Source organism: Rana temporaria, chromosome 1 (genome assembly GCF_905171775.1).
Source record: "Rana temporaria chromosome 1, aRanTem1.1, whole genome shotgun sequence".
Taxonomy (NCBI): Eukaryota; Metazoa; Chordata; class Amphibia; order Anura; family Ranidae; genus Rana; species Rana temporaria.
This window is the reverse complement of record NC_053489.1, coordinates 592,527,384-592,554,266: the sequence shown is the minus strand read 5'-3', so window position 1 is coordinate 592,554,266 and position 26,883 is coordinate 592,527,384. Positions and strand designations below refer to the sequence as shown.

At 44.4% G+C, this 26,883-nt stretch overlaps 1 protein-coding gene across 2 annotated transcripts in view; it reads right to left on the bottom strand.

Annotated features, from left to right (window-relative positions):
- The window catches only part of ARAP2 (ArfGAP with RhoGAP domain, ankyrin repeat and PH domain 2), a 481,396-nt gene extending 455,756 nt beyond the window's left edge, over positions 1 to 25,640 (bottom strand). Inside the window, exons 1-3 of one of the 2 annotated variants that reach the window (XM_040335148.1) lie at positions 25,426 to 25,640; positions 5,040 to 5,756; positions 739 to 803 (exon numbers count right to left, since the gene is read on the bottom strand). In XM_040335148.1, the coding sequence (XP_040191082.1) occupies positions 739 to 803; positions 5,040 to 5,686 (712 nt within the window). In that variant the 5' untranslated portion in view covers positions 5,687 to 5,756; positions 25,426 to 25,640. Of the gene's footprint in view, positions 1 to 738; positions 804 to 5,039; positions 5,757 to 12,046; positions 12,272 to 25,425 lie in introns of those variants that run through there. The other variant, XM_040335150.1, reaches the window with a different exon arrangement.
- Between the last annotated feature and the right edge of the window lie 1,243 nt (positions 25,641 to 26,883).

Below are 26,883 nucleotides of genomic sequence, written 5' to 3'. Positions count from 1 at the left end.
ATCAGTCGCATAGATACGACGGCGCTAAGCAGAGATACAACGGTGTATCTGGAGATGCGCCGTCGTATCTCTTTTATGAATCTGGGCCAATGTAAACAGCCTATAGCAGGGAAGCTAGGATTTAGAGAAATAGGAGGCCAAAATCTCTATCCTCTGGTGGTAAAGAGAAATAAATATTTAGAATGGAATATTACTCAGCACATGTAATATGTAATGAAATGTATGTTTTTTATGTCCCTGAGCATAATAAATAGTCTTTACAAAATGTCAACATTATTATTTAATTTATAACAATGCTGATAGGAGAAAAATATTTGAAATTATAACTTTGCTGCATAAATGATGTCATTTTGATAAATCCAGAACTTATTGCATTTTTTTTACAAAGACTGTACATTTGATGTCATATAAATTATTCTGCTTTGGAACAAAAAAATATAAAAAATCCCAGTGCACAGTAAATGCATGTATGCTGAGCAGGTGCATAACTTATATTATTTAGTAAATCATTCTCGTGATGAGATTTGACAGTTCCCTAAATGAAGAAGTAGTGCACTTCAACGGTATAGTATGCCAACCCAATCCATTGTATTACTGTGTGCATACAGCATAGGCAATCTCCAGACCTGATGACAGCTGCCTTGCTGTAAATCTAAGCTAATATTCACTCCATCTCTATATTAGTTTAGAATATACTGTAGATGTATTTATGCAAGTTGCCACGTAAGATTGACTTACTGTTTTCTAAGTTGATAGTAAAGTCTCCTTTGGGATTGGTATGTGTCATAATTTCCCCAGAATGTCTAAAACAAAGAAAACAAATACAAGATTCAGACTCTGTAATGAAATACATTATATTATAACAAATGTTAAAGTGAACCTAAACTCAAAACTGGAAAGATTTGCTATCCTTTGAGAAATCTCTAGAAATGTTAATTGCACATAAGCAGTACGCTGAAAAATTGACCTTTTGTCTTGAATTACTCCGAAAATTACAGTGCCTAAACATTCCTGTGCCCATTGCCTAACAGTTGTATTTCTGCAATGTGAGATTCCATTAGCTGCTAGTCCCACCAGATTTGGAGTGAAATTTGGTAAAGTCACTATTGTAATGCTCAGAGCTTTTTTTCTAAAAGAATAGGTGCTGGAACGCAAACATGAATCTCCCCTTTCCCCACATCAACAGAGGGGGAGCATGCCACATCAGATGGTGGATATGGCCAGTGGGTTATTGGTAAATACACAAAGTGCAAAGCTTAGGAGTGCCCCGCGACCGAGTGCAAAGTTTAGGCGTGTGCTACATATAGAGTACAGAGTCCAGGAGTGTGGGGTTGAGGAGTGCGCTATATACAGAGTGCAGGGTTCAGGGATGTGCTATGTCCAGAGTGCAGAGTTCAGGAGTTTGTATGTAGCACTCTCCTAAACTTTGCACTTTTTACATAGCAAACTCCTGAACGCTGGACATAGCACATCCCTGAACCCTGCACTCTGTATATAGCACACTCCTAAACTTTGCACTTTTTACAGAGCAGAGTGCAGAGTTTAGGAGTGTGCTACATACAGAGATACGGAGTACATGGTTCAGGAGTGCACTATGTACATAGTGCAGTGTTTAGGAGTGCACTGTGTACATAGTGCAGTGTTTAGGAGTGCACTGTGTACAGATTGCAGGGCTCAGGAGTGCATGGTGCAGGGTTGAGGTGTGTGCTATGTAAAGAATGCAGAGTTGAGGAGTACATATCTCGCAACCAAAAATGTTTTGACCCCCAAATTCAATCCCCAATACAGAACTACACCCACCAATAACCTCTCCCTTCGCTGCCAAGAAATAACAGGTAATACTAGTGACTTGATGCTTAGCGCTCTGCTTGCCTTTAAATTAAAAAAAATCTACAGTTTTGTCCCTCCCAGTGTTGCCAATTGCCAGTATTTTGTAAACAATTTGCACTTTTCTCCTGCCGGTAAGTGCCAGTGACAGGAAAAAGTTGCTCAAACTGTGCTTGCACAGTTCCAGTCCGGAGCCAGCTGAAACCATCCGAGTGTCTGCTACAGTGTGATCTGCACAGTGCCAGCCAGGGGGCGCGTTTGGTGGAGGCAGTGCCTGAGTGCGTTGTGTAATGTCATGGTGCAAGGGAAATGAGTGGAGCAGCTCGAGCCTTGTGTGCAGGTCTGCTGGATGGGAGCAAGGCAAGCCGGGAGTGTCAGTGCTGTTTGGACTGGAGTGGGCATATGGGACCACCTGGCATGGAAAGAGTCTGTCACTGTGACTCTAGAGGGGACGAGGCATATCAGTGAGGTTTCATCATCATCTGTCCTGCTGCACAATGCTGTCAGTGTGACTGTGATGCTGCGTACACACGATCATTTTTCAGCATGAAAAAAAAAACGAATTTTTTCGGCATGTAGAAAAAACGAAGTTTTTCCAACTTCATCATTAAAACGACGTTGCCCACACACCATCGTTTTTAAAAAATGCTCTAGCAAAGCGCGGTGACGTACAACACGTACGACGGCACTATAAAGGGGAAGTTCCATGCGGATGACGCCACCCTTGGGGCTGCTTTTGCTGATTCCGTGTTAGTAAAAGACAATTTGCGCTTTTCTGTCTGTTACAGCGTGATGAATGTGCTTGCTCCATTACGAATAGTAGTTTTACCAGAACGAGCGCTCCCGTCTCATAACTTGCTTCTGAGAATGCGCGGGTTTTTAACGTCATTTTAGCCCACACACGATCATTTTTTACAACCCGAAAAACGACATCGTTTAAAACGTTGTTAAAAAATGCAGCATGTTCGGGAAATGTTTTTTTTTCCTTTTTCAGAACCCGAACCACGATCATTTTAAATGACATTTAAAAAAAAATCGTTTTTTTCATGCCGAAAAATGATTGTGTGTACGCAGCATGAGGGTTAACTTCATGTGTGTGTGCCTTCTAATTTATTGTCCTCCTGAGTCCTGTCCCTGATCTACTTATACATACTATATCAAAAGATAAAATAAGAAATATGTTGTACAACTGTGTGAGTATCCATAGTTGAAGCAGCATGCATTCTTCCACTACCAGGTGCACACTTGCTCAGGGGCAGTGAGGTTGAACATGTTCATGGGCTTTACTACATGCCATTACCCTGGAATATATGCCCCCCCTCTCATGCTGTCATGAGAGGATCGCTATAGTCAAAGTGTAAGTACCGTATTTATCGGCGTATACTGCACACTTTTTTGCCCTGAAAATCAGGGCAAAAACGTGTGTGCGCGATATACGCCGATACCCGCTTTCCCGCGCCGAGTTTGAACACTGCGCCGGCATATACCGAGCGCAGTACACTCGTGTATAGTCGGGCAGGCTCGGTTCCTCTCGCGCTAACGTCCTGGACGTACAGGACGTCCAGGACGTGAGCGCGAGAGTATCCGAGCCTGCCCGACTATACACGAGTGTATAGCGGGGATCGATCGGGGAGGACACCGCAGAAGGACGCCGGACCCGACGAAGAGGACACCTGAAGCCGCAGACGGACGCCGGTCCCGATGAGGCCGCCGATGGACGCCGCGCAAGACACCAAAACTGTAGGTACTAAAATGTTTTTTTTAGAGGAATGCGGGTCCACTTTAGGGGTGCGCGATATACGCTGGAGCGCGCAATACCCCGATAAATACGGTACATAAATGCTAGTTTATAAACACAGCACAATAACAATGAAGCCCCAACTCTTGATCCTGGCAGGTAGGGCAGCAGTTTGAAAACCTTTTATTATTAGTAATGTAGAACCCTCTATTTAGTAAGGTGCTAGAGGTTAGATTGTTCTATAGAGCAGGTAAATTTAGGCAGGCCTAGCTGGTGGCTAGGCCTGTTTGTTTTCATTCTGGGCTCGGAGTGGCCCAGGGCAGGGCTGGGTGACTCACAGGTAGCATCACTGTCTTCTCCCTCTTCTTTTTAGAAGGTGCTAGACAGAGAGTAGGAGAGAAAAGGTGGAGCTGCCTGGGGTAATCTGAGGAGCCTTGACCAATCCCCAACTTGGATTGGCAGGGGGCAAGCCTCCTTAAATTCCCAGCGTCAGCCCAGCTGGGGAGTAGTTGTCGGGTGGAAGAGCTGGAATGAGAGTGTGTGGATGCTGTCAGGGCCCAAAGGGAGCTCCCCAGTCTGGGGGGTGGCATTGGGCCTGGAGTAGAGGCACATGAGAGAGCAAAGAGAGGACAACGGGAGAGTGCACTGCTAAGAGACTCCAGAGAGGACAACTGGTCGCAGCCAAGAGGACTGGTGAGTGAAGCACAATCAGGAGGACTGAGGAGGCATGCCTGAGAGAACAGGGAGTTTGCAGTTTAGGATGGGAGCAGAACCAGAAGAGTGGACTGTGGGAAGGTCAGTGGAAAGAGGCAACTGCAGTTGGAGGGCTGGCAGGGCCTGAAGAGGGTTTACTGTACTTGGATGAGTAGCTGTGTTGAGGGCAGTTAGAACCAGAACTATTTCTACATCACAGGGGCTCTGCCAGCAAAAGGGAATTCACTGAGGCCTGGCTGAGTTAGTGTCAGGCCCAACCATGTGGTGCAAGCTAGTCCAGACAATTGCAGCAAGTGAGGTGCTGGAGGAGAAACCGTCTGCAGCAAGTGAAGTGCTGGAGGAGTAACAGTCTGCAGCAAGTGAAGTGCTGGAGAAGTAAGGGAAAGAGGTCTTAAGCAGGAGTGTATATAGTAGTCCCAAGCAAGTTATACTAAATATTTCTGGGCATCCCATAATTTGCCCTTTTCCATCCAAGTTCAATCCCCTCAATAAATAAAACATAAAAACAACAAAGCTTATGGACTGTTCTATGTGTCTGAGTGCCTGAGAGATGGATGTCGGGTTGGGCAGGGTGACGGGTGAACCACAATATTCATCAGCCCCTACGGTGATGTGGCTACACTAACATGATGTATGGATGGCTTCTGGCAGCCCTGACAACTCTAAACAATGCCTGTGTTGACTATGCAGCAACCCAGCCATGAAAAACAAGCCCTAAGCCAATAAATATCAGTTTTGATTGAAAATCTTCTTCACTCACCTGCTGTAGGATGTACTACTGGCAGAAACGGGTAAATCTGGAACAGGTCTGTTTCTTAATATGAATGATCGAGTTGGAACTTTCTTTGTTTTTGTTTTATGAACTTCATCCACATCCCTTGTTCCATATAAATCATTTTCAACCATGGATCCCTGGAACTCAAAAAAGCCAGAGCCCTCCGAGTCAGTTTTTTCCCTGAAATCTAGTGTTGTGTCATATTCAGATATTTTGGATTGTTCAGGACACATGTCCTGGTCCTTATGCTTGGAATCGGTAGAAACACCTTCACCAACTGTCAAATAATCTGTTAAATAATTTGCAGAGTTTTTGTTGGATTCATTAGGCAGGCTCTGTTCAGGTAGCAGCACGTTGACGCCATGTTCTAAAAATCTGTCCTCACTTGTCTTCACTGTATCAACATTTTCATCCTCGGGAGTCCAATACTGCTCCAGTAATTCGTGTGTCTTTTTAAGAATCCTTTTCTGATGTCCAGTAAGCCATATTCCCATTGTTTGAAGTCTTTCATGATTTAACTGCGTACAGTCTGATATTGTTCTGTAGCCTGCTGTCTGAAAAAGCGGATGATAAATTTCTAAATGGATATCAGTTAGCATCTGGTCAACATCGTATTTATTGTTGGTTGTCATTATGAACTTCTAAAACATAATGCATTGTCAGTAGACAAAGGCAGATGTGGTTTCTGCGAGTCTTCAGTACCTGGAACATAAAAACACAAATGTGCACTTATAAACATATACAGTAAATAAAAGAATAAAGAGATAAACAAGCAAGTTAATCATTCTTACGCAGCTGGAAACATGTTCAAAGAATAAAGCCTATGTTATGCATGCTTGAAAATAAAACATTAGAGAGAATTTACAATGCGAATATAAACTCTTGCAGATCCTTGTAAACATTAGGAAGACCTTAGCTCTTTAGATATATCAATTTACAGGAGCTGGTACAGCATGTAAAATCTGTAAATATGCTTCATAGTCTATTTGCAAAGGCAAGAACCAGCAGGAGGTGGAAACCACTGCAGAGGTTTTACGATAATAGAATATTCCAATGTAATACCAAATTCTTTAATATGTGTGTGCTCTTTATTTTCTTAAAGTGACTTAAAGTGGAACTTCACCCATAACAACTTGATAACAAATAATATTCTTTAGCAAGGAACATACATTCCACATTAATAATTATATGCTGTAAATTGCCTCCAGCATTGCTTCTGTTTCTTCTTGCTGGAGGCTGCCATTTTGCTGAAGCCCAGAGCCCTTGAACAGCAGTAAATCATAAAGCAGAACCTGAGGACCGGTCTCATCAGCCAAACTGTCAAACAATCAAATGAATGGTGTCATAACTGATCACATGTGCAGAACCATGGCAGTTGCAGAACAAAACAGAAGCAAGCTACCTTGTCTGTAAAGGCTAGGAGGGTTTGATTCCACTTTAAGGCTGTCAGCAGATCGGCCTCTACAAACTCTGCAGTGCCTAAAAATACCTAAAAATGGAGAGCAACTGAGCATGTGCAGAGCAGAATGAGACAGTGTATTACTAGATTTTAAACAGTATAGGCACTTATTTGTAATGTATTAAATAGCTAGTCATGCAAAAGTAGCCAGCCCAAAGCGATCTAGCAGGTCTTAATTTTCTGATTATTAATGTGGAATGTATAATGTAACATTATTTTTATTAAGTTGTTATAGGTAAAGTTCCACTTTAAAGTGGAACAAAACCCATCAATTTAACTGTTTCAAAAAACACGTATATTCCTAGCATGCCAGGAATGCTAACTGTCACAATGGTGAATGCTAACTGTCACAATGGTTGTGCTTTCAACCAAACTGTAAAACCATAAAATGACTGGTGTCATAACTGATCACATGTGAATTATCAAGCAAGATGACAGTTGCAAATAAAACATAGGCTAAGATGACAGCTTCCTTGGCTGAAAAAGGTAGGAGGGTTTAGTTTCACTTTAACCACTTCCATACAGGGCAGTTATACACCCATCCATACCAGGCCTATTCTGGCACTTCTCTCCTACATGTACAAATCATATTTTTTTGCTAGAAAATTACACAGAACCCCCAAACATTATATATGTTTTTTTAGCAGACACCCTAGGGAATAAAACGACGGTCATTGAAACGTTTTATCTTGCACGCCATTTGCGCAATCATTTTTCAAACGCCTTTTTTTTGGAAAAAAATTGTTTCATGAATTAAAAAAAATAACAAAACAGTAAAGTTAGCCCAATTTTTTTGTAAAATATGAAAGATGATGTTACACCGAGTAAATAGATACCTAACATGTCACGCTTTAAAATTGCGCACACTCATGGAATGGCGCCAAACTTCGGTACTTAAAAATCTCCATAGGCAACGCTTTGAATTTTTTTACTGGTTACCAGTTTAGATTTACAGAGGAGATCTAGTGCTAGAATTGTTGCTCGCACTCTAACGCACGTGGCGATACCTCACATATGTGGTTTTAACGGTGTTTACATGTCGGCGGGACTTGCGTGTGCGTTCGCTTCTGCGCGCGAGCTACTGGGGACAGGGGCGTTAAAAAAAAATGTTTTATTTCTTTTTTTTTTTTTTACATATTTATTTCTTTTTTTTACACTTTTTTTTTTTATTTTATTTTTTTTATTATCACTTTTATTCCTATTACAAGGAATGTAAACATCCCTTGTAATAGGGATGTGTGTGACAGGTACACTTTATGGAGAGATGCGGGGTCAATAAGACCCCACATCTCTCCTCCAGGCTGGAAAGCATGAAATCGGTGAAAAAAAATTCACCGATCTCATGCTTGTGGTTGCTTAGCAGCCGCAATTGCGGCTTTGTTTACTTACGGGGATCCGGGCGTGACGTCATCACATCGCGCCCGGGTCCTCCGACGGTCATAGAGATGACTGGTGACCATCTGGTCACCAGTCATCTCTATGCTTCCTGCCAGCGCCGGACGATTCGTTCTCCGGGCCCCCGATGGCACGGGAGAGCCCGAAGAAGCACCGGATGGCGGCGGGAGGGGGGTATGTCCCCTCCCGCCGCCTGTAAGAACGATCTAGCGGCGGAATCGCCGCTATGATCGTTCTTACGTTGTGCAGAATCGCCGGCAGGAGAGAAGGATATCTGAATGATGCCTCTCGCTGCAGGCATCATTCAGATATCCACCCGGAAAGCCCAGGACGTCATATGACGTCCTCCTGGATCGAGGAGGGGTTCCTGCCGCCGTCATTTCACAATGACGCGGTAAGGAAGTGGTTAAAGTAATTTAATATCCTCAAAAAAAAAAAATAGGCCCAGGCATTTGAGACTGAGCAGCCCATGACATGATAACTAACCCCTTCCCCACTCACCATCTTGACATATCCCCTGGGAGAGGGGGGGGCAAGGGAGCTGAGAAAGAACATGGGGGGCAGAGAGCACAGGGAGGAAGTTGGAGAAGACGGGGTGGGGCAGAGGGCAAAGGGGGGCCGTAGAGCATGGGAGGGAAGCAGAGAGCACAGGGGGAAGCAGAGAGCACAGGGGAAAGTGAAAAAACACAAATGGGTAGGTTGGGAGCACAGGGAAGAGGTGGAAAACACGGGGGAACCAGAGAACACAGGGTTGGGTGGAAAATACAAGGGGGCCAGAGAGCATGGGGGCTGGAGAGCCCAGGAGGGGGCTTGAGAGCACTGGGGGGGATCAAAGAGCACTGGGGGGGTCAGATCATGGGGTGCAGAGAGCAATGGGGGGTCAGAGAGCGGGGGGCGGGGAGCACTGGGGGGTGGAAAACACGGGGAGAAGTGGACAAGGGGTGGAGAGCACGGAGCGGAGAGCACAGGGGGGCCAGAGAGCATTGGGAAGGTGGAGAGATCTGGGGTGGCCAGAGAGAGTACGGGGGTAGATGGAGAGAACAGGGGGTGGGGGCTGAAGAGCACTGGGGGGGTCAGAGAACACAGGGAGATGTCAGAGAGCACTGAGGGGAGGCAGAGAGCATGGGAGAAGAGGTGGGAGCACAGGGGGAAGGTGGAGAGCACAGGGGAGAGGCGACAAGCACAGGAGGGATGTCGGAGAGTAGCAGGATGTCTAAGAGCACAGGAGTATGTCTGAGAGCACAGGAGGATGTCTGACAGCACAGGGGGATGAGAGCACAAGGGGATGTCAGAGAGCAGAAGGGGATGTCGGAGAGTACAGAGGGATGTTGGAATGCACAGGGGGCGTTAAATTGCACAGGGGAGAGATGGAGAGCACAGTGGGATGTTGGAGAGCACGGGGGAGGTCTAAGAGCATGGGGGAAGCCAAAGAGCACAGAGTGAGGTGAGAGCACAGGGGAGAGGCGACGAGCACAGGGGGCTAGAAAGCACAGGGGAGAGCACAGGGTAATGTTGGAGAGCCATGGGAGAGGCAACAAGCACAGAGGGGGCTGGAGAGCACAGGAGGATATTAGAAACCACTGGGGGATTTTGGAGAGCACTGGGGGGGGAGAGCACAGGGGGTACCTGAGAGCACAGGGGGATGTCTGAGAGTATGGGGGGAGCAGAGAGCACAGGGGATGTTGGACAGCACTGGGGGACACAGGGGGATGTAGGAGAGCACTGAGGGGGAGGCGGAGAGCAAGAGAGGGCAGGAGAATGGGGGGTTGGCAAAGAGCACAAAGGGGAGGCGGAGAACAGCAGGGGCGGCAGAAAGAAGCTAGATATAGAGCTGGAGGAGCATATATAGAAGAATCAATCTCTCCATTTCCTCCAGCGGCCTCTGAATGCCTGCTTCTCCTCCTCTCCCTCCCACAGGCTTTGAGAGGCAGCAGGAAGGAATGGAGAGATTGATTATATATATGCAGCCGCTCCCTCCTATCCAGGCTCATGGGGGGGACCGCACTCACTGTCTTTCTGATCCGTGGTGTCTGCGGCAGGTGTCTCCTTTAACTACTCGCCCTTCATTGTCACCCCCCCTGGCACTGACGTCAGAACTGAACTGGCAGCCAGGTGAGCAGTGTGGGCTCAAGAAGCTGCCCAGCTGCCTTGGGCCCCACAAGGACAAACACAAATAGAGAGGAACAACATCACCAACTAATGCATTTCATGCTTCCTTAGTGTTTAGTCATAGCTTATCAGTAAGCTATGACTAAGCACTCGTGAAACACATTACCTGGTGATGCTGTTCCCCTCTATTTGTGTTTTTGGACTTGTTTTTATGATCTTGCTTAAAAAAATGATGATTTTACTGGACGTGCGGCCAACCAGATTTATTTTTTTGCTCATTGGAACCAATGATGGACAGGGCCAGCACCTGATCTTTGTGTTAGTAGAGGTGGAGATGGGAGACTGACCTAGAGCGGTGTTTACACACATCTCTGCTTCACTTTAGTCGTGATTTCTCTATTTACTAGAGCATGTGTTTGCGGTGGAGGTGTCTCATTTTCACTCTCTTCGTTTGAAATTAACTTATTTTGGAAGATTCAGTACTAATTTGCTGGAAATTTCTTAATAGTTCATATTTGAACTATATGTACTTTTTTCACGCTGTTTATTTTTTTTTTTACCACTGCTTGTTTTTTCCATTTGTTTGGATGGACACTTTTTCTTTTATTTATGATCTTATTTAAATATTGTAATAAAACTGTATAATTTGTTTACACTTGTCTTTTGAGTGCTACACTTTTTTATGTAGATGCCCAAAATCTGACTTCTATCTTAGTGCAGACTTTTATTTCTGGGGCATTCACCACACCTCCAGGTGGCCATTTTGCATAGACAGATAATTACAGTGATGCCAATTGATATAGAAAAGGTAATTCTTAAAAACATTCAATTACAATAAAACTTGAGTCACAGTTGTATTTGCTATATTATTATTTTGTTTCTATATGTTAGTTTTTTCCCACCAAGTGGAATTACTCTTTAAGTACTTTTTCATTCCATAACGTTTAAAAAAAAGTTGCTGACAGTAATGGGTTAAAAGAACAAGCATCTCAGCTCACATGAAGTGTTTATCCCCTCAAAGGTTTGAAGTCTATTTTTTGGTGACCAACCTTGATCAGGTAACTGTTCACCGTAAATTTTCAGACCGCACTGTAGAAACACTAATGAACCACTAGATAATTAGAGCTTTATTTATTTCAGGGTCCAGCGCCATCTGACCTGTACATAAAAGCTTTTACAGTTCTAACTGTGATCTGTGGTATTTGATTTCAACTTTTTAGAACCAATAACCTTTTTGGCATCAACATCATTATGAAACAAAGATAAGGAGTAAACAAACAAAAAAAAAAATATATAAGAATACATGTTTGGATAATAATGGTGTGCAAGGTGCAGAAACAAATACTGTCTTTTACAGACTAAATAACATTAACTTTTTAAAACAAAATCTCCATAAACAAGCATGGGGTTTTAATCCACTGCTCTAAAGAAAACCTTAAAGTTAACACATCTTTCTGCCCAAAACTTCAGGTCTGTCTACCTGATATCTCAGTTATGAGTGACTTCAGAGGGTTGAATCACCAATTAGCTTCTTATAACTAGCGGGACTCCATCAGGGACATGCCCTCCTTCCACAGAGACTCGCTAATCACTACTAATACTGTACCTAGAGGTGTTTCAGTAATTTTAACTCAATCTTACCTTATTAAAAGTTTGGTAATATGCAAAAAGACAAAAGTACAGGAACAAAAAAGTAATTGCAAAAACAGTTAAAGTGGTTGTAAAGGCACAGGGTTTTATTACCTTCATAGTAAGGAAAAAAATATTGCGCATATTTAAATGTGAGAAAAGCAGCAATCAAAACAGTGTTATACCACACAAACAATATGCAAAAAGAAAGAAGATCGCGCTAGTGAAAAAATATTGAGTATATAAAAACACATGAATGTTCATAATAATAAGAATCGTATTGATAAGTCCGCCAAGGGCAAATTCTGTATGAACAGTCTCCCAAGTGTATATAGCAAATCCACACAAGAAAGTGCTTGAAAGGAAAGAACCTCCACCACAGTCAAATCAAGCCTCTTACCGAATGGAGTTGATCTCCAAATTATAAGAGATCAAAAACAGCCTGGTAAGAGATATGGATAGATGGTGTCCGATATGAAACCCAGATGATGGAAACCTCGTAATTCGTATCCTTAGAAGGACTCCCGATATGCCATCCGAGGGTATGTAGGAATAAAAGGGGCTCACATAGTGTAAAACCTTAATTTATTCGTTTAAAATAAGTGAAATTACACTTACAGTTCGTTCAAGTTTGCAGAGCATAAAAAAAGCCGGCCAGCTTAAGCATACACAGCCCGTATCCGGGTAGAGGAAAAAACGTGGTGACGTCAGAACACCGCATCCCTATGTTTCGTCACGACAGGACTTGGTCACGGGACCAAGTCCTGTCGTGACGAAACATAGGGAGGCGGCGTTCTGACGTCACCACGTTTTTTCCTCTACCCGGATCTCTGGGGACTCACACTCCTGATTGGCTTTTGGCAATTTTTTTTGGAACCATTGGCTCCCGCTGCTGTCAATCACAGCCAGTGAGCCATTCAGAAGACGAAGTGGGCAGGACTGAGCTGTGGCTTCATGTGTGAATGAACACACAGAGCTGCTGCTTGGAAGCTTGCCTGCTTGAGTGCCCCCACAGCAAGCTGCTTGCTGTGGGGGGATTTGGCAGCAGGGAGGAGCACCAATGTGGGACTCGAGCAGAGGAGGATCCGAGCTGCTCTGTGCAAAACCATTGCTCAGAGCAGGTAAGTATAACATGTTTGTTTTTTGTTTTTTTAAAACAAGGCTTTAATATCACTTCAAGTTTCTACAACACAGGTTGTCTTACATACAAGGGAACAATCAAAAAAATGCACAAAATAGCACCACATCAGTGTCGTCCCATGGAGTTTTGATCACTTTGATGGACTCTCCAGTAGTGTAAATGAACAAAGTTCTATCTAGGGCCAGTTTTTTGGGGATAAAGTATGGTTGGGTTAAAACACATATTTTTTTGGGGCATTCTGTGTCACATTTTAGGGATATTTTCCATCCCAACAATAGAGAGGCGACCTCTCCATAGTTGGAGAAAACTTGTCTTAGACAGTTGTCACCAAAACAAGTGTCCCCATTGCATGCATTCTCTGCCATGTCTTTATTGGTAAGTTAGATTTTCTCTCACCTTCAGTCCTTGTGACAATGATCACCAGAAAATAGGGTGAATACCACAACATTAGGTATCCCTGACATGTGTCAGTTGTACCAAGTACTTATAAGAAAAAGGTATCCTGTTGACTTTGCATTGCTTCCTTTGTGTGAAAAACCTGGTGATTCTGCTAGTCCCCCAGCTTTCCTATTTCAACCTGACCACATCAGGGCATGGAAACACATTCATTCCAGCATGTTCAGTTTTCTTCTTTGAATTCTATTTTGGAGTCCAGCCTGCCTGTAATCCAGTGATCAGACTTGTGCAAAGATGCTTGCATGCACAGCTTTTTACTGGAAAGACCAGTGTATTGCTATTTCTCTGTCTCCCGATGACATGCCTGTTCTGCAGTATCAACCCCAGCTGCCTATGTTCCTTGTGCAGCTAAGAACAGAAGTCGCTCGCTTCTTGCTCGCTCTAGCGGCCACCGGACACAGCGGATGACAGGTCATTGTACCGGGCTGGCCCCAGTACCATGTGATCGCTGTCATCAATCACAGCGATCACAAGTCAGTTGTACTCAATGAATGACTTTGATTCATAGCCATTCATTGTGCACTGTTGTGGTGATCTCTGTGATTGGTATCCCTGATCACCACCACACCAGTTCATCTGATGACACTATACTGCTCTGGTGACAGTCTGTAAATAACATTTTGAGAAAAAAAAATGAATTTGATTTAATTTCTTATTTTCCAAAAAATTACAACTTCAAAAAAGCTCACCATGCCTCTTACTAAATACCTTGGACTGTCTAATTTTCAAACATGGGTCATTTGGGAAGTATTTATACTGTTCTGGCATTTTAAGGCCTCAAAAAATGAAATGGGAAGTCGGAACATCAGGATGGATCAATTTTCAAACATACTGTACAGTACCACAGTTTGGAGACTCTATAATGTTCAGACTCACAGGCTAAATAAGAATTATATATGATTTGGGTTATTTTAACCAAAGAATTGTAGCAAAATAAATTTTGGCGTGAATTTATAAATAAAGATTTCTAAATTATACATTTGTAAAAATGTTACAATGGAAACTAAGGAAAATGTGTGTGTGTTTTCTCTTTTTGGTGAAAACGTGAAATATTTCTATAAAAATAAATAAAAATAAAAGCAAAGAAAAAACATTAATAATTAAGTATTTTTCACAACCAGTGGCTGCAGTTCTACTGTGGCAGGTTGGCTCTCCTGCTCGAATCGCCGTCATTGTACTTCGGGCGCATACACGGTGATCTGTGGGCACGCGCGTTCCCATTCATTGGAGGGGAAGTCAATCAGCGATTGTTCCACAGAGAGGCAGAACGGGGATCTGCAAAAGTAAACAAAGAGATCCCTGTTCTGTCAGGGGAGTAGAGTGAGATTGTCTGTTTCTAGTGATTAGGAACAGCAATCCCTCTCTACTCCCTGTCAGTACACTCCCCCTACAGTTAGAAACTCCTCCCTTGGGAACGTTTAACCCTTTGATCGCCCCCTAGTGTTAACCCCTTCCTTGCCAAAGTCATTTATACAGTATACAGTGCATTTTAATAGCACTGCTTGCTGTATAAATGTCACTGAAAAAAGTGTCAAAAGTGTCCGATCTTTCCACCGGAATGTCACAGTCCTGCTAAAAATCACAGATCACCGCCATTACTAGTAAAAAGAAATAATAATAATAATAATAATAATAATAATAATAATAATGCCATAAATCTATTCCCTATTTTGTAGATACGATAACTTTTGCGTGGACCAATCAATATACGCTAAATGGGATATTTTTATCAAAAATATGTAGAAGAATACATATAGGCCTAAACTGAAGAAGACATTTTTTTTATTAATTTTTTATATTTATTATAGCAAAAAGTAAAAAATATTGTTTTTTTTTTTTTTCAAAATTGTCGCTCTTTTTTTGTCTATAGTGCAAAAAATAAAAAACACAGAGGTGATTAGATACTGTACCACCAAAAGAAATCTCTATTTGTGGGAAAAAAAGGACACCAAGTTTGTTTGGTTACAGCGTTGCACGACCACGTAATTATAGTTAAAGTGACGAAGTGCCGTATCACAAAAAATGTCCTGGTCGTTAAGGGGGTAAATCTTTCTGGGGCTGAAGTAGTTAAATACCACCAACAGAAACCTCTATCTGTCTCAAAAAAAAAATATACCAATTTTATTTGGGTACCATGTTTCATGACTGAGTGATTGCTATTCAAGGTGTGACAGTGCTGAAAGCTGAAAATTGCCCAAGGCAGGAAGGGGGTGAATGTGTCTGGTATTGAAGTGGCTAAAAAAAAAAAAAAAATACTTTTTAGATACACTTTAAATAATGTAGAAATAGTTAAGATTGCATTGCCTGTGGTGACCTACACTTGTAATTTGCTTGGAAACATGAATTGATGCCAGTGCTATCAGCTGAACAGAAGTATAAAAAAGATTACTCTAAAGTCAGCTTGCCCTACAAGTGGAATTCGACTATTTGCTGTGATTGCCGCCTCATGCTCTGCCTGAGCAATAATGCTGTGCCTGACCATTATTTTATACAGGATATACAAGTCAATTATTTTTTCTTAGCCCTTTTACAAATAAGTCATAAGATACTGTACAACTATTTATTATTTGATATGATATTGAAAGTTTTAATAACTTTAAAGTATTTAATAACTAATTATAAATTACATTTGTAGTTTTAGGCACTACAAATATACAATATATAGCGATTGTTAAATTTGTGACGGGCAAAATTTTTATTTTCACAGCTGGCATACTGTCCAGCATTGACTCACTTACAAATGTCCTTTAGCAAAAAAGATAGTAAAAAAAGATAAAAAAACATAGTAATAGGACAGCTGGTTTGAAGCACAGTTTGGTACATGATCAGATAACTCATTGGGATTTATTTACTAAAGGCAAATAGACTGTGCACTTGTTTTGTTCAAAGCTAGCTTAACCACTTGCCGACAGGCAAATGGACCTATATATAAGTCCCCTTTAAATTGCCGCCTATGTTCGCGTGCACGCCACCGGCAGGGCACTCACGACCCTGCCGCGAGCTCCGTGACCGTGCCCCGCGGACTCAATGTCCGCCGGTGTCCCGTGATCGTGTCACGGAGCTGAAGAACAGGGAGATGTCAGTGTAAACACAACATCTCCCTGTTCTTCCTAGTGACATGTCACTGATCATCTGTTCCCTGTCATCGGGAACAGCAATCAGTGATGTGTCACTCATAGCCACGCCCCTAACAATTAGAATCACTCCCTAGGTCACACTTATCCCCTTCGGCGCCCCCTACAGGTTAACCCCTTCCCTGCCAGTTTACAGTATCAGTGCATTTTTATAGCACTGATCGCTGTAAAAATGACAATGGTCCCAAAATGGTCTCAAAAGTGTCCGATGTGTCCGCCATAATGTCGCAGTCACAATAAAAATTGCTGATCGGCGCCATTACTAGTAGAAAAAATATATATATTAATAAAAATGCCATAAAACTATCCCCTATTTTGTAGATGCTATAACTTTTGCGCATACCGATCAATAAACGCTTATTGCGATTTTTTTCCCCAAAAATATGTAGAAGAATACGTATCGGCCTAAACTGAGGGAAATTTTTTTTTTATATATTTTTGGGGGATATTTATTATAGCAAAATGTAAAAAATATTGCATTTTTTTCAAAATTGTCACTCTATTTTTGTTTATAATGCAAAAACTAAAAACCACAGAGGTGATCAAATACCACCAAAAGACAGCTCTATTTGTGGGAAAAAAAGGACGTCAATTTTGTTTGGGAGCCACGTCACACGACCGCGCAATTGTCAGTTAAAGCGACGCAGTGCCGAATCGCAAAAAGTGGCCTGGCCAGCCAAATTATCTGGGGCTGAAGTGGTTAATGAATGTGGTAAAACCCTGCTGATTGCCATCCAATCATATGCAATAAAAAAAAAAATCTTAATTTTCCTTGCACCTTATTGGGTATTCTCTACAAAGCGAAGCTTTACTACATTACATTACAAGGAAAGCGGGTGCAACTGCACTTGCAAAATGCACAGTCTATTTGACTTTAGTAAATCAATTCCTATAAGTTTGTCAACCTAATAAAACAATGCAGCTACCCATATGGCTGATATCTTATCTCAAAAGCAATTAAGCAGGGAGCCTGACACAGAGTTTCCTCTTTCTGGCTAATTCAGAAATATTTATATGTAATGCCCAATTGAACCTTCAGTTTAAATCAACTAAATATATTATAGGCAATGGCATATCGAAACAAAAGGAGTTCAATGTCTTATTGTTTTCTTTTTAAAGCAGCCACAGCCTGAGTAGAAATCCTGTCCCCTGCCAGGAGAGTTAAACCCTTGCACTTTCATAGTTGCCAACATTTGTCCAGGGACACTTTGCATACCCCTTACCAAGCCAGACCTATAGCTCTGCAATCAGAAAACCTCATGCTCCAATCTGATTGGCTCTCACTCAGAAGGGGCTGTAAAGCAGTGTCATCTTAAGAGCATTATAGGCCCCCGGGCAATACAGTGCACTGGGGCCCTGTCTACACAATCACGCATGAGAATTTACTGACAAAAATCATAAAATTTACTGGCAGAACCACATTTTTTACTGCCACTGCAAAAAAAAGTACCTAAAATTACAGTTTTCAGTGCAGCCGGTGGGGCCCCCCAGGCATGCGGGGCCCCCGGGCAACTGCCCAGCGTGCCCAATGGAAAAGATGGCCCTGCTGTAAAGAGATCACTATTTTCACACAGAGAGTCATGCTCCGTACACACGTACGGGTTTCCCGGCAGACTTTTTTCCCGCTGGGAAACCCGAGGGGAAAGCCAAGAACAGGCTCGGCAGCTTTTTCCCCCTACACACAGCCAAGAGTTTTGGTTGGGAAACCCCGCCTTGTGTATGCTCTACCGCAGTGTTTCCCATAGGAAAACTGCTGGGAATCGCAGCAGGAAAAAAAAAAAAAAACTGCCATGGAGCATACACACGGCCAAAAGCTGTCATGGCAGTTTTCCCGACAAGAAAACTGGTCATGTGTACGACGCTTAAGGCTCCTTCTGTAGAGCACACTGGAAGAATACAGGCTTTTCTACCAATGCTGTGGCTGGTTGTCAAGAAAATGAATTGTACGACATTGCACACCTTTTGTTAACCACTTCCATACCGGGCACTTACGCACCTTCCTGCCCAAACCAATTTTCAGCTTTCAGCACTGTCGCACTTTGAATGACAATTGCGCGGTCGTGCTACACTGTACCCAAACAATTTTTTTATCATTTTGTTCCTACAAATAGAGCTTTCTTTTGGTGGTATTTGATCATCTCTGCGGTTTTTATTTTTTGAGCTATAAACAAAAGAAGAGCGACAATTTAAAAAAAAAAACAATATTTTTTACTTTTTTATTTAATAAATATCACAATTAAAAAAAAAAAAAAAAATTTTTCCTCAGTTTAGGCCGATACGTATTCTTCTACATATTTTTGGTAAAAAAAAATCGCAATAATCATATATTGATTGGTTTGCGCAAAAGTTATAGCGTCTACAAAATAGGTGATAGATTTATGGCATTTTTATTTTATTAATTTTTTTACTAGTATTGGTAGCGATTTGCGATTTTTTTACTGTCACCGTGACATTGCGGCGAACACATCGGACACTTTTGACACGTTTTTGGGACCATTCACATTTATACAGCGATTAATGCTATAAATATGCATTGATTACTGTGTAAATGTGACTGGTAGGGAAGGGGTTAACCACTAGGGGGCGTTGAAGGGGTTAATATGTTCCCTAAGATGTGTTATAACTGTAGAAGGGAGGGGACTCTCAAGGGGAGGAGACCGATGTGTGTTCCTCTGTACTGGGAACACACATTGGTCTCACCGCTGACAGGAGGTGGATCTGTGTGTTTACACACACAGATCCACACTCCTGCCGTGATTACCGACAATCGCGGGCACCCGGCGGCAATCGCGGCCGCCGGGCACCCGCGCCGGGTCACGAGCGTCGCCGCGTGCCCTCGATTGCCGGGAACGCAGGACGTCATATGACGTCCACCCGGATCGAGGAGGGGTTCCTGCCGCCGTCATTTTACAATGACGCGGTAGGGATGTGGTTAAATATACAGTATTATCTGGGACATAATGTGCACTGAAATGTATTTGTCATTGTTAAAAAAAAAAAATGTACATTTCATAATTGTTTTGCATTGGAGCCTGCAGAGCTTTGTAATCGTGAAAGGTGGATCATGGGTGCAATGCACAGGCTCCTACAGACTCTTCCTCTACCTCTATACGCCTGTGTAGACGGCCCATAAAGGGTTCTTTAAAGGCCTAATCTTTGCCTATACCATTATGGAGCTTGAGGAGGAAATCAATGGACTACAACTGTGGTGATGGTCCTCTGCTGTGCTAGTGACAGGACTTGCAGTCTACCATTAACATATCTCTGTGACAGGATCTGTGAATGGATGATGTGGCTGTGAGAGTGGAGCCATGCACCGCTGTGCTATATTGAAAAGAAATCTGCAGGGAGAAAAACCTTGTTGTTCAGATAAGTTGGGTGGAGGCAGTTTAGGGGTGGGTAGATGGGTCTGTGACTATGGGCCAGATCCTCAAAAGAGATACTCCGACTTAAGTGCTGTTCAGTCTGTGTGTAACTTTGGAAACGATCCTCAAAAGGCTTTTTCCAAAGTTACACAGAAGATCCGGCATGTGTAATTGATTTACACTGCCTAATTTTAGGATGCAGTACCGCATCCGCCGCTGGGGGCATTTCGAGTCGAAATGCCGTTGCTAGTATGCAAATTAGCACTTAAGGCGATCCACAAAGCTTTCTAGCTTCTTTTTTGCGCCGTAAGTGTTATTTTGCAAGTGTAAAATTAGGGCTCGTTTTACAAAGTGTAAAGTTAGTCACACCTTGTAAAGGCCCATTGCAGCGACGGCATTTGGTATGCTTTCCCGAGGGAGAACTCCACGTCAATTTGTAAAAAACAAAACCGGCATGGGTTCCCCCCCAGGAGCATACCAGGCCCTTAGGTCTGGTATGGGTTGTAAGGGGACCCCCCCTACGCCGAAAAATTGACGTAGGGGGTCCCCCTACAATCCATACCAGACCCGTATCCAAAGCACGCTACCCGGCCGGCCAGGAAAGGAGTGGGGACGAGCGAGCGCCCCCCCCCCTCCTGAGCCGTGCCAGGCCGCGTGCCCTCAACATGGGGGGGTTGGGTGCTCTGGGGCAGGGGGGCGCACTGCGGGCCCCCCCACCCCAGAGCACCCTGTCCCCATGTTGATGAGGACAGGACCTCTTCCCGACAACCCTTGCCATTGGTTGTCGGGGTCTGCGGGCGGAGGCTTATCGGAATCTGGGAGTCCCCTTTAATAAGGGGGCCCCCAGATACCGGCCCCCCACCCTAAGTGAATGGATATGGGGTACATCGTACCCCTATCCATTCACCTGGAGGCAAAAAGTAAAAGTTAATAAACACACAACACAAGGCTTTTTAAAATATTTTATTATTCTGCTCTGGACGCCCCCCCTGTCTTCGTTATTAGCTCTTTTACCAGGGGGGGCTTCTTCTTCCGCTCTCCGGGGGTCTTCTTCCACTCTCCGGGGGTCTTCCGCTCTCCGGGGGGGCTTCTCCGGACTCCGGGGGGGCTTCTCCGGACTCCGGGGGGCTTCTTCCATCTTCTCCCCTCTTCCGCTCTTGACTCGGCGAACCCCGGTTCTTCTGCAGCTCTCCGGTGCCTTCTTCTTCAGCGCTGGCTGCCTGCTATGTTTGTGTGTTAGCTCGATTTCAAACAGGCAGCCGGCGCGGTCTTCTGTGGCGTCAGGGTCTTCTGGTCTTCTCCCCTCTTCCGATGTTGCCTCGTCGCCTGTTGTCGCTGTAATGATGGAAGCGCGCCTTGCATCACATTTATATAGGCATCACCGTCCCATCATGCTCCGGTAGGTACCCACGTGGTGGGTGCATACCCACGTGCACCCACCACGTGGGTACCTACCGGAGCATGATGGGACGGTGATGCCTATATAAATGTGATGCAAGGCGCGCTTCCATCATTACAGCGACAACAGGCGACGAGGCAACATCGGAAGAGGGGAGAAGACCAGAAGACCCTGACGCCACAGAAGACCGCGCCGGCTGCCTGTTTGAAATCGAGCTAACACACAAACATAGCAGGCAGCCAGCGCTGAAGAAGAAGGCACCGGAGAGCTGCAGAAGAACCGGGGTTCGCCGAGTCAAGAGCGGAAGAGGGGAGAAGATGGAAGAAGCCCCCCGGAGTCCGGAGAAGCCCCCCCGGAGTCCGGAGAAGCCCCCCCGGAGAGCGGAAGACCCCCGGAGAGTGGAAGAAGACCCCCGGAGAGCGGAAGAAGAAGCCCCCCCTGGTAATTGAGCTAATAACGAAGACAGGGGGGGCATCCGGAGCAGAATAATAAAATATTTTAAAAAGCCTTGTGTTGTGTGTTTATTAACTTTTACTTTTTGCCTCCAGGTGAATGGATAGGGGTACGATGTACCCCATATCCATTCACTTAGGGTGGGGGGCCGGTATCTGGGGGCCCCCTTATTAAAGGGGACTCCCAGATTCCGATAAGCCTCCGCCCGCAGACCCCGACAACCAATGGCAAGGGTTGTCGGGAAGAGGTCCTGTCCTCATCAACATGGGGACAGGGTGCTCTGGGGTGGGGGGGCCCGCAGTGCGCCCCCCTGCCCCAGAGCACCCAACCCCCCCATGTTGAGGGCACGCGGCCTGGCACGGCTCAGGAGGGGGGGGGGCGCTCGCTCGTCCCCACTCCCTTCCTGGCCGGCCGGGTAGCGTGCTTTGGATACGGGTCTGGTATGGATTGTAGGGGGACCCCCTACGTCAATTTTTCGGCGTGGGGGGGTCTCCTTACAACCCATGCCAGACCTAAGGACCTGGTATGCTCCTGGGGGGGGAACCCATGCCGATTTTTTCTTTGAAAATTGGCATGGAGTTCTCCCTCAGGAATGCATACCGCTGTCATTTTTTTTTTCCCCGACGCAACTTTAAGCCGTCGCGATCCTCAAAACTCGGCGTAACGTAACTTCGCGCATGCGCAGTACGGCCGACGCGCATGCGCAGTACGGCCGGCGCGGGAGCGCGCCTCATTTAAATGGGACTCGCCCCATTTGAATAGGAACGCCTTGCGCCGGCGGAATTTTAGTTACACAGCCTGAAATTTCTAGATAAGTGCTTTGTGGATCAGGCACAGAAACTTTAAGCCAGTGTAACTTAAATTGGATTTTTTAAGTTACGTCAGGTTTTTGTGGATCTGGCCCTATGTTTCTTCTCTTGTACTTCCAATTATGGGTGTAAAATGAAAGATTAGGCCTTAAGGGACCCTTTATGGGCCTTCTACTCAGTGTAGGCTGTGTTGTAATGTAGAGATGGTATTTAGAACTTCCATATTTTACAGCCCTTTATAGAGTACAGAGAGGCATTCACATGACTCCCTGGTCCTCACAACACAACACCCTACCATACTCACAAGGGTCAACTTATAAGTAGAATGTCTTTGGATTATGAAGGGAAGGGGTACTAGGTAAAGAGATAAACTCCATGCAAATATTATGCTTGGGAAGAATTGCATACAGAGCCGAGAGCTGCAAAACAAGCATGCTAGCCATCAAATAACATTGCTACCCACCTATATTTGATCACCATTCACCAAGAGTTGCTTTAGGTTGTCCAGGGATGCCACAGTTATTAACTATTAAAGCAGAGTTCCACCCACTCTTTTTAGAGGCACCCAGCTCCCACTTCTTCCCAGGTTCCGCAGCACTGGAAGGAAGTTTACCTCTCCCCCTCCCTCCCAATCTTCTGGGATATGTCACAGGTCCCAGAAGAATGCCTGGCCATTCACAGCATGCAGTGTAGCTCGCGCATGCGCAGTGCATGCCGGGCTGTGAAGCCACAGCCAGGCGTCCACAGTTACGATGCCGGCACCGCAGAGATAAGGGGGAGAGGGGCAGGGCTTTTTTCACCCGCATTGCTGGGGCGTGGGACAGGTGAGTGTCCGATTATAAAAGGCAGCAGCTAAACTTTTTGTGGCTGCTGACTTTTAAATGGGTGGAACTCCGCTTTAAATTATACAATAGCAGGCAGCAGAAACTGTCACTTATGCCCAGTGGCAAAGCTAGACATTGTTTCACCCGGGCAAATACTTAGTTTGGTGCTCCCCCCCCATCCCCAAGAGGACTGTGTCAATAGGGCAGAGATTGGTGTCAGTAGGGCAGTGGACAGTGTCTGTAGGCTTTTTTTATTTTATTTTTATTTTTTAGAAGCCCTGTTAGGGGGCTTTAGTGAGATATCAGAGGTCTAGACAGACCCCTGATGTCTCATTTTTGAGGACAGAGATTGCACAGTCCCTTTCTCTGCAGCCTCAGCTGCATTGGACAGATTGAAAATGAATTGCTCTGAGCTGAGTGGCTTCCTGTTCATTCATAAACACACAGTTTACTATGCTTCAGTTATGAATGAACACAATGAGTGATTGGTACAACAGGGGCACTGGTGCTCATGGGGACAAGGGGGGCACTGGTGCTCAGTGTAGGGAAAGAGAGAGCACTGGAGCACAGTGAGGAGACAAGAGGGGCACTAGTGCTCAGTGGGGGAACACGGGGGCTCTAGTGCTCAGTGGGGGAAATGGGGGGAACTGGTGCTCAGTGAGGGGGGGGCTGGTGATCAGTGGGGGTAGATGAGGCACACTGGTGCTCAGTGGGGAATAAGGGGGCATTGGTGCTCAGTGGGGGAGCAAGGGGGGCTCTATTGCTCAGTGGGGGAGATGGGGGGCTGGTAATCAGTGGGGTGACATGAGGGATACTAGTGCACAGTGGAGAATAAGGGGGAACTGCTGCTCAGTGGGGGAGCAAGGGGGGCTCTAGTGCTCAGTGGGGGGTATGGGGTGTACTGGTGCTCGGTAGGTAGAAAAAAGGGGGCACTGGTGCTCCTTGGGGGGGCAAGGGGGCACTGGTGCTCCGTGGGGGGACAAGGGGGTCACTGGTGATTAGTGGGGAGAGAAGGGGCTATGGTACTCATTGGGGGGTCCTGGTGCTCAGTGGGCTCAGTTGGGGGACAAGGGGGAACTGGTGCTCAGTGGAGGACAAAAGGGAAAAGGGAACAGTGGTGTTAAATCAGGGGAGATGGGGGGTCTAGCACTAGCATCCCCAGGATCCCTCCAGGTGTGCCGGTCCCTGCTTCTCTGTGCCAGCTGCAGGAGTAGAGATACCGCTGTCAGCAGTGTCACCCTTCACAATGCGACATCCAGGGCACATTCCTCCCTCCTAATGTCAGTGATTCTTATGCCATACCATGCAGAGCTATTTGTTGCATCTGTGAACAATCATTTATAGATTCATTGCAAACTAATTTAGGAGCACAACTGTCACAATTTATCCTGTTGAGCCATGTCCCTAAGAAATCACAAATTCTGCAGCTGTCACCAGAACAGGAATAGCGGTGAAATCTTCTAATAGGGGCTTATGTTCTGGTGACACTGACAACTGTCTACAATTGGATTTCCCTGTCTTTGAGAGATTTCTTCTCACTTCCTATTGTGTATTGGAGTAGGAAGCAAATCAGACAGCAATAATAATATTATTAATAATAATTATTATTAATATTTTTATATAATATTATCAATTATAATAATAATAATAATAACAGGGGTTTCACATGTACAGTATCCACTTTATATAAAATGGAAAACAAAAATTGCTTTAGAAGTATTTAAATTAGCTGTATTTTGTAATATCATCAGCTCTGTGTTGTAAATATTGTTTTGGTTCCCAGTTACACCATATACTCTTTATTTAAAAACACACAGGTTTAGCAGTCATAACTTTGTCAGTATACAATACATGGTATCAGTGATAACATCTTTTATTAGGGATGCACTTGAAAAAGTCAAGAACACAGGCTGATCTTGCTGTGCTCATCTCACAGTGAGAGACAGCCTTGTAAGTGGTGTTTACCATTTATACTACAATAAAGTTAATGGTGAGCTGCAATGGAAAACAAAAAGTTTCTAAGGAAGTCACATAAAGAATAACTGCAAGGCTAATAGTAGAGAGCCCATATAAACATTGCCTGGGGCTATAGAGCGGTACAGACAACTTGAATTGCATTTCAAGTGACAAAGCTGAGCCAGGACTGAGATTCAAGCATCTCACATATCTTCTACCCCCCCATCACACATTTCTCTTACCTTACTGAAGATCTGAAAGTGTCATTGTCACTGGATCTGTGTAAGTTCCTTATCACCATTCTGTTCTCCTGAACAACATACATGCTGTGTAAATATGCTAGCCATACCGTCTACTAATTCAGCTTTTCCTGGTTCCGCTTCAGACTTTGCCCATACATAAAAAAAAAAAAACGTTAAGAAAGGGCTCACCTCTTGCCTTTTTTGTGTTATTACCTGAGCAAGTCAATAAGTCACACCCAGTTCTGTAAACTGTAAGACTGAGTCAATGGAAAGGAATGTCTATTTCAGTATGAGCTGCAGTAGATTTCAACACAACATCATTTAAACTAGACAATGCAAATTATTTATTATACCAAATAATAACTTGTAAATTATAGTAAGCTATGGTATTCGATTAGAAATTATCCCACATTAGTCTGCCACCTCGAAGTTGATGACATTTTATTGGTTGCTGAAAGGTAAAACACTTTGGGCCATATTCTTAAACAAGTTACGCCGGTGAATCTACTGATACACCGGCGTGAATCGAAATTCCCGCCGGCGTATCATTGTTTTGTATTCACAAAACAATATACGCCAGATTTAGGCTAGGATCCGACTAGTGTAAGACACTTACACTGTCGGATCTTAAATGTAATTCTCCGCCGGCCTCTAGATAGCGTTTACGTTCAGGTCTCATTTGTTTATGCAAATTAGCCTGATACACTGATTCACGAACGAAATCGTGTCGCGTAACCGTCGCTTACGTCGTTTGCGTAGGCGTAAGGTTACCCCTGCTATATGAGGGGTAACCTTACGCCAGTCCCACGTAGGCCATGTTAAGTATGGCGTCGGGTCCGCGTTGTGTTTTCCCGTCGGGTACGTCGTTTTACTAAGTCGTTGTTGAATACGACTTTACGTCAATGACGCACACGTCGGCGTCATTGACATTTTCCGCCGAGAACTGGAGCATGCGCACTGGGCTATTTTAAGCACGGCGCATGCGCAGTTCGTTCGAAACGGGGGCGCGCTTAATTTAAATACAAGCCGCCTCCTTGGAATTACGTGGGGATACGCCGGGCCAATTACCCTACGCCGCCCCAATGTGATCCTGGGACAGCTCCCTCCATACATACTTTAGGATGGAGCCTATGTGTTTCCGGTTGTCTCCTCCCCCCTATGGTCCACACTTGTGACTCCTTGTAAGCCCGGTTTGGTGGGTTCCCGTCAAGCGGAATGGGGGTTTCTCTTGCTATGGGGGTCTTCGGATCATTTTTACTTCTCAGCAACCATCTCTGATTACATATTAATTCATTAACCCTTGAGTGAGTACAATTCCCCTGAAGAAGACCGTGAAAGTTTAGGTCGAAACGCGTCGGGGTACTCATATGGAAACAATTGAATCATGATGTAACGTGTATTGTATTGTTGTTAATTTTTGCCACTGTTATTTTTATTTTCATGTATAATCAGAGTGTA